At 41.5% G+C, this 7500-nt stretch overlaps 1 protein-coding gene across 1 annotated transcript; it reads left to right on the top strand.

The window, feature by feature from the left end:
• Positions 1–388: 388 nt before the first annotated feature.
• On the top strand, positions 389–1411 carry LOC308081563 (kelch domain-containing protein 3-like; the record flags this gene model as incomplete). Its single annotated transcript, XM_080457929.1, has 1 exon — positions 389–1411. The coding sequence occupies one exon, from the start codon at positions 389–391 to the stop codon at positions 1409–1411; it is 1023 nt and encodes a 340-aa protein (XP_080314055.1).
• Between the last annotated feature and the right edge of the window lie 6089 nt (positions 1412–7500).

Genomic DNA, 7500 nt, shown 5'->3' on the forward strand with positions numbered 1-7500 from the left:
GTGACATACGCAGGGTGTACTTTTGGCTCCGCCCCCTCAGCCAAAAGTACACCCTGCGTATGTCACTTATTGCATGACCTCAATCAATTATCCAGTTCTAGGCAACATAGAGGAGGGGGGGGACTTTTTTCTTATTTCCACACAACAGCTCTAAGGTGTATTAAAGACATAGTTCAATGTTGAAAATGAGTGGTCCTCCCCTTTAAGCCAATTTTAATATAGGATTATGTCATCACGCAATGACATCACAACATCGTCATTACAGCCGATGGAATTGTCTTTTTAAATGAATTTTCAAATCGACAAAACATCATTTAGCAACTTGAAATTGGCTTCTAGCAATTTATGTAAATTTACTCAACTCATTCACAGTGGTGGTGCTGCTAGTATGTTGCAATGGACAGTACATCTGAAAGGACGACAAATGAATGACCTCCACGCTGCTGTGGTAGTCGGGCACAAGGTGTACTCCTTTGGAGGGTCCTTTAAAATATACAACTGGGATCAGATTGAAGTCTACATCTTCGACACAGTGTCGTTGCGCTGGAGGAATTTGGCCCCAGAGTCAACTGGAAGAGGAAAATGTCCGCTTGAGGTTCCCTGCAGGAATGGCCACACAGCTGTGCTGATTGGAGATTCCATCTACATCTGGGGAGGGTATCCTTGCTGTAACGTGCTTTATGCATTTGATGTAGACGCACACAGATGGTTTAAGCCCGATGTTTCTGGCACTGTTCCAGTGGCGAGGTGCTACCACTCAGCTTGTGTCCTGGGGAAGGTCATGTATGTCTTTGGAGGAAGGATACACACACTAATGACCCGTCCCACTAATGACATCTACAAGTTGGACACCGCCACAATGGTCTGGTCTTTAGTTAACACCAGAGGCACTCTATCACGTGTTTCATCCAGTCATTCTGCCACCATCATTGGGACAAAGATGTTTGTATTTGGGGGCTGGAATGGGGAGAGGGTCTACTACAACATCAGAGTGTTTGACACAGAGACCAACTGTTGGACGAGCACACCTTCTGCACAGCTTCTTCCAGAAAGACGCAGGGCTCATTCAGCCTTTGCTTACAATGGAGAGCTGTACATATTTGGTGGCAAATACTTAAAGCAGACCTTCAATGATATGTGGAGATTTAATCCAGAGACCTTCTCCTGGAATAAGGTTGAGCCCAAAGGGAAAGGCCCATGTGGGATGTCCTACTGGATGGGCTGTTGTTGCATGGGAGGTCTTATCTTCCTCTTTGGAGGATGGTACGTAAATGATGACCTCTTCATCCTAGACTTTAGTCCTAGTCTTAAGATGTTATGCAAGCTAGCAGTTATTCATTACGATCTGGAACAGTCAGAACTTCCACACAACCTCAGGCGGGAACTGGCAGCCATGACTACCAACAACTGAACATTTAACAGCCCTATAAAGAATGTAAAATACAACTTTGAACTTACTAAAATAAAATAAACCAAAAATAAATACAAATAATTTGTATTGCAAGTGGCAACGGGGTCCAACCATATGAGATTGTTATGAGATGAAGAAGAGGAAGATGATGAAGATAAAGATGAAGGCTCTGGAGAAAATGAAGATAAAACGTAAAAACATAATTTTGTTTGTTCACAATGAGATGTTAACTCACAACCCTACATGTACAGAGTATCATTGCTGTTGCATTCGTCACTATGGTGCAGGACCCAGCATTCACAAGCAATCACGTTTCCCTTAATTTGAGGAGGTTGCAATTTGAGGATGATGCAGAGAAAGTGTGTTCCAATGAAGCCAATGTTGGTGATATTTATTCACAAGCTCTTGTTAATACTTTTTATTCACAGAAACACTATATAATTGTGTGTGTGCGCGTGCGCGTGCGCGTGCGCGTGCGCGTGCGCGTGTGCGTGTGTGTATGTGTATGTCACAGTACGATTGGAAAACCAGTCAGATTGAAAAAGGTGCACTGAAGGTTTCACTGACGGAGGTGCGCAGCCTGAAGGTGACTCGAGCCACGAGAGGCTCCACCGAGCGAGCTTAGACGAGTGAGTCACCACGTGGACCTCTAGTCTCAGTACCTCCGAGACGTCTTTTTTTTGTTTTTTGACGCGTTGGCCCCGCTGCGGGGGGGGGCGCGGGAGGTGAACTCGAAGAAAACAAGCACTCCTTTTTCAATCTCACTGGTATCTCTCAAGCTTGTGGATCTGCTACTTTTGATGCTTGTAGCATGATCAAGTATAGGGCATTCATTTACGAAAAAAAAACACCAAAGGTTAGAATATGGAGATTAGACTTTTCTGCCCGACAACAACGATATACTGTACGTGTGAGATTAAATAAGGTCTCTAAGTGTCCAAATCATCCTGTCTTTCATTATTCAACAGTGATATTATTTACTCTTCAAATGGAGACCTCAGTGATAGAATGTAACCTCTTGGCCCCCCGAGGCCCCCTTATTAAATAAGGCCCCCTTATTAAAAGATACAGAGTCGGGGTGGTGCGGTGCTCCTGTCATGTGGGTTGGTTCCCAGCGGCACTGGATGGGCCGCAGTCTTTCACTTTCCACACACTAGTTTTTAAGAACCCTGGATCCTTAAAGTAATATTATCCTCCCCCGGCATTCCACCCAGCCATATCGTTTCCCTTAATCCCCGCTCTGTTTAGCTTGGTCAAATTCTCATCAGCGCCATTGGTTGATAGCAGTATGTTTACTCTGCCAGTGTCAAGTGTGAGAGGCCGGGGGTGGTGGGTCACCACTCCAAAAAACAAACAAACCAAAAAAAAACTGAAAAACTAATTCCATCTAAAAAGATTCCGTTGTGTAGATCGGATAATTTTTTTACGATTTTGACAAATTTTGAAAACGTTTTGAACAAAAGAATAACCTCGTGGAATGGGGCATTCCCAATTAACTTGGGTACTTTGAGAATAGTTTTCTTCCAATACTTTTGTACTTTTACTCACGAAAAAAACTGATGAATGCAGGACAGAGTATTTCCACATCATTGAGTAGTACTTTTACTTAACCCATTGAGACCTGGAACGCATCTGTGTCACTTTAAGATTTATTTGGCTATTCAGATATACAAGCTCATAGTGTGGCACCGAGTGCCGCGCTATTTTTAAATTAAAAAAAATGTTCCCATTTAGACCTGGAACGCATCTGTGTCACTTTAGATTTCTTTGGCTATTCAAAAGTAGCAGATATACAAGCTCGATATACGAGCTTGTATATCTGCTATTTTTGAAAAATCGTGACATTTTGTTTTTCAAAAAACTTTAAGGATTTAGAAAACATTTTTAAGAATCGCCTCAGGTCCTCATTGGGTTAAGTAAACAGAGCCACTGGCGGGTCTCAACCTCCCTCTAAATAAAGGTTGAATGTTGGGTTTGAACGTTGGTCTAAGTGGTGTTTCAGAGCGCTGCCAAGAAAAATGTCTGGTCTGACACATTAGTCTGTGGCAACAGAGTTGTGCTTTTATACTGTGCTTCCTTGTCTGTCTTTAAGTAACCTTTCCAGACCAACGTTTTGAGCCTATAAGCCGGAGGTTCTCAACCTTTTTTTTGGAGCCCTGGACCACTAGCTTATCTCCAGTGGTGGAAAAAAGTACTCAAATGTTTTACTTAAGTAAACGTACCAATACTGCAACATAAAAATACTCAGTTACAAGTAAAAGTCCAGAATTCAAAATTTGCTTGAGTAAAAGTACAAAAGTATTGGCATCAAAATATACTTAAAGTAAAAAAGTAAAAGTACTAAAATATTTGAAAATAGCAGATCTACAAGCTCACAACGCGTCGCGATGCGACGCGTTGTGAGCTTGTAGATCTGCTATTTTCAAATAGCCTAGGTATAAAACAGGGCTAAAGTGGTTAATGTATGTTTTATAGTGTAATAATTTATATCTGAAAAATAACTAGTAACTAAAGTTTTCAAATAATTGTAGTGGAGTAAAAGTAATTTGTTTTCCCCTGAAATGTAGTGGAGTAGAAGTAAAAGTATTGGAAATTGGAAATACTCAAGTAAAGTACAAATGCCTCAAAAATGTACTTAAGTACAGTACTTCCAAGTAAATGTACTTAGTTACTTTCCACCACTGCTTATCTCTAACAAGACTCAAGGTCCACTCCACCTCAATATATCATTGCTATCGGGCAGAAACGTCTTATCTCCATATTCTAGCTTTTTGTGTTTTTTGTTGGGCGGTGTAGCCGCCCCTATAAGTGGGGTTGGGACACCTCATTAGTATTAGTTTCCTGCACTGTGATTGGCCCACTTGGCCCACTTTCCTGTACTGTGATTGGTTGACTCTATTGGCTGACTCTATTCAGCACTGTGATTGGCTAGCGAGACACATGATGACATTAATAACCTATAAATAGCATTATGCACTTCCAAAAATCCTTTTTTTTTTGGAAGTGAGCTTCCATCACTATAATGACCACTGTGATGACCACACCGCCCACTTCACACTGGGTGTGATTTCTTTTTAAAGTAATGCCCTACTTGATCATACTACAGCGTCACACACAAGTAGCAAAAGTAGCAGATCTTCAAGCTCGAAACGCGGTGCTAAGCTATGTGTTTTGAGCTTGTAGATCTGCTACTTTTGATACTTTTTGAAAAGTTTTTTTTTTGGTTTCTACCTGACAGAGACCATACTACTCATTAAAATCTTCATTTTCATTTTTGTATTAATATTTAACAATGTTACTGTGGGCTGAATAAACAAGAGATTGTGACATCTGTTAAAAAATAATATTGCTAAATTAATAAATGTAAGGGGGGAGAAAAATGTTCTCATGGCTCAATGACTCATTCAGGTAAAAGTGGAGACAGACAGTATTCCTTCACTCTGTCCCGCACGTTTGACAGGCAACACTATAAAAGGCCAATTCGTACCTCATTTATAGCCTACACGTCCAAAACTGTTACTTTTCAGGATTCAAATAAAACAATATCAAAAGTAGCGTTTCAAGCATTATGGAAATACAAGGTTTCTGCCCCGACAGCAACGATATACTTTTATATGAAAATATTGTGGGCATCAGTCTCAACACCTAGCTTCCAGGTTTGCAAGACGAAACCCTCTGTTGTCACTCATGTCAGCCATATCAGAGTCATCTATGAAAACTGTCAAAGGTGTGTGTGTGTGTGTGTGTGTGTGTGTGTGTGTGTGTGTGTGTGTGTGTGTGCGTGTGCGTGTGCGTGTGCGTGTGCGTGTGCGTGTGTGTGTGTGTGTGCGTGTGCGTGTGCGTGTATGTAAAAGACAGGTGAAAGCGGTCTTGAAGATGACATCAGATGACGGCGGGTGTTGGGAGGAGAGGGGGGGGGGGGTGCGGATATAACCCAGCCCTCTGATTGGCTAGTTGGCAGCCTCTCACCTGGGCCAAGGTGTCTGGGAGCTGTGAAAGGTGAGAGGCTTTTAACGGCTCGCATTTCTCTCTCTCTCTCTCACACACACACACGCACGCACGCAGACACACACACACACACACACACACACACACACACACACACACACACACACACACACACACACACACACACACACACACACACACACACACACACACACACACACAGTAACCTGAGGGACAAGACAAAGGGAAGGAGACATGTGGGGGTGGGGGGTGAGTTGAGCCTCCCAGGCTCCACCTGCATCTCTCTCTCTCTCTCTCTCTCTCTCTCTCTCTCTCTCTCTCTCTCTCTCTCTCTCTCTCTCTCTCTCTCTCTCTCTCTCTCTCTCTAAGGAGTCCTACCTGTCGTCTCAGACAGTCTGACAGGCAGGATAAGTAATGGAATAGTTGTAAGTTGATACAGGGACTTGGTGGCGGTAGTTTATCATGTCACTGTCATCTTGAAGAGGGCCTCTCTGGGGGGGGGGGGGCTTCCTATGTTAAATATCACTGCTGTTGGATGAAAAAAAAACCGTCAGTTTTAATGACAAAACACATCGCACTTAATTGAAGGAAGTCAGTATATTTCTACATTGTAACATGTTGTGCCTTTCTGACATTCTAAAATGCATGCATTATTTTTAGTGCATGAACTAACAGCAAATTTGCCACAAGCAAAAATAAATAAATAAATGTGTTAATTTAAAGGTGGTAGAAGTGATATATATATATTTAGGGTAAAAAATGTAAACAAATAATTGAGTCTTTTTAATTCTAAAATGTTTTTTTTTGTGGGTGTTTAGCAGCACAGAAGAAAGGCGTGTCCAACTCCTCCATTGCAACGTTGATCCAAATATTGTGTGATTACAGTGTCTGGTCTGGCTGTTGCTAAGGAGTGAGGTGGAATATCGTTGCCGTCGTCGGGCAGAAACCTCTTATCTCCATATTGTAACTTTTTTTCGGCCTACTTGATCATACTCAGTGGTGGAAAGTAACTAAGTACATTTACTTAAGTACTGTACTTAAGTAACATTTTGAGGTATTTTTTCAGGTAATTTCCAATACTTTTACTTCCACTCCACTACATTTCAGAGGCAAATATTGTACTTTTACTCCACTACAATTATTTGAAAACTTTAGTTACTACTTACTTTTCAGCCCTATTTTATACCATAGGCTATTTGAAAAAAGCCGATCTACAAGCTCACAACCCGTCGCGATGCGACGCGTTGTGAGCTTGTAGATCTTCTTTTTTCAAATATTTTAGTACTTTTACTTTTGGTACTTTAAGTACATTTTGATACCAATACTTTTGTACTTTTACTCAAGTAAATTTTGAATCCCGGACTTTTACCTGTAACGGAGTACTTCTGAATTGCAGTGTTGATACTTTTACTTAAATAAAACATTTGAGTACTTTTTCCACCACTGATCATACTACAGCGTCACACAAAAGTATCAAAAGCAGCAGATCTACAAGCTCGCGCTGCGTTTCGAGCTTGTAGATCTGCTACTTTCGATATTTTTGAATTTGACTCCTGAACAGAAACGGTTTTTGGACATGATGAGGTTTCCACCCGACAAGAGACGGAGGCGATGATACAACGAAGCCCACGGGGAAGGCGTTCAGGGCAGAACCAGACCCATAAGGCTTTATATATACTCATCCTCCTCCAACTAAGTGAGTCAGTCTTTTCTGTGAGATGTTACAGACATACAGAGCAGTCTGACTCCTCCCACCCCACTGAGAGCTCCTCAAAGATCATTTGTCAGCTCGTTTCTTGTGTTTCTTGTTATTTTTTTCTCCTGTATGAGTTATCTCTCTTAAAGGGATAGTTCACCCAAAAAATGACGTATTTTCTATCAATTACACAATTGCTGGAGATTTTCTTTTGTTTTTGTCCTAAGCCATAATTTTGATGAACGGCGGAAAGATGCTAATGTCTCCGGTCGTCAAATTATTGGCTTAGGAATGCGACAAAAACTAAAACATTTTCCATGAATTCAAGTCTCCATCGGGTGTGTAATTGATAGAAAATAAGTCATTTTGGGGGTGAACTATCCCTTTAATACGTGACCCATTGTTAGCCTTCCGATTGGTCCCT

The sequence above is a fragment of the Gymnoscopelus braueri genome (assembly GCF_963280865.1).
Source record: "Gymnoscopelus braueri genome assembly, contig: SCAFFOLD_358, whole genome shotgun sequence".
NCBI lineage: Eukaryota > Metazoa > Chordata > Actinopteri > Myctophiformes > Myctophidae > Gymnoscopelus > Gymnoscopelus braueri.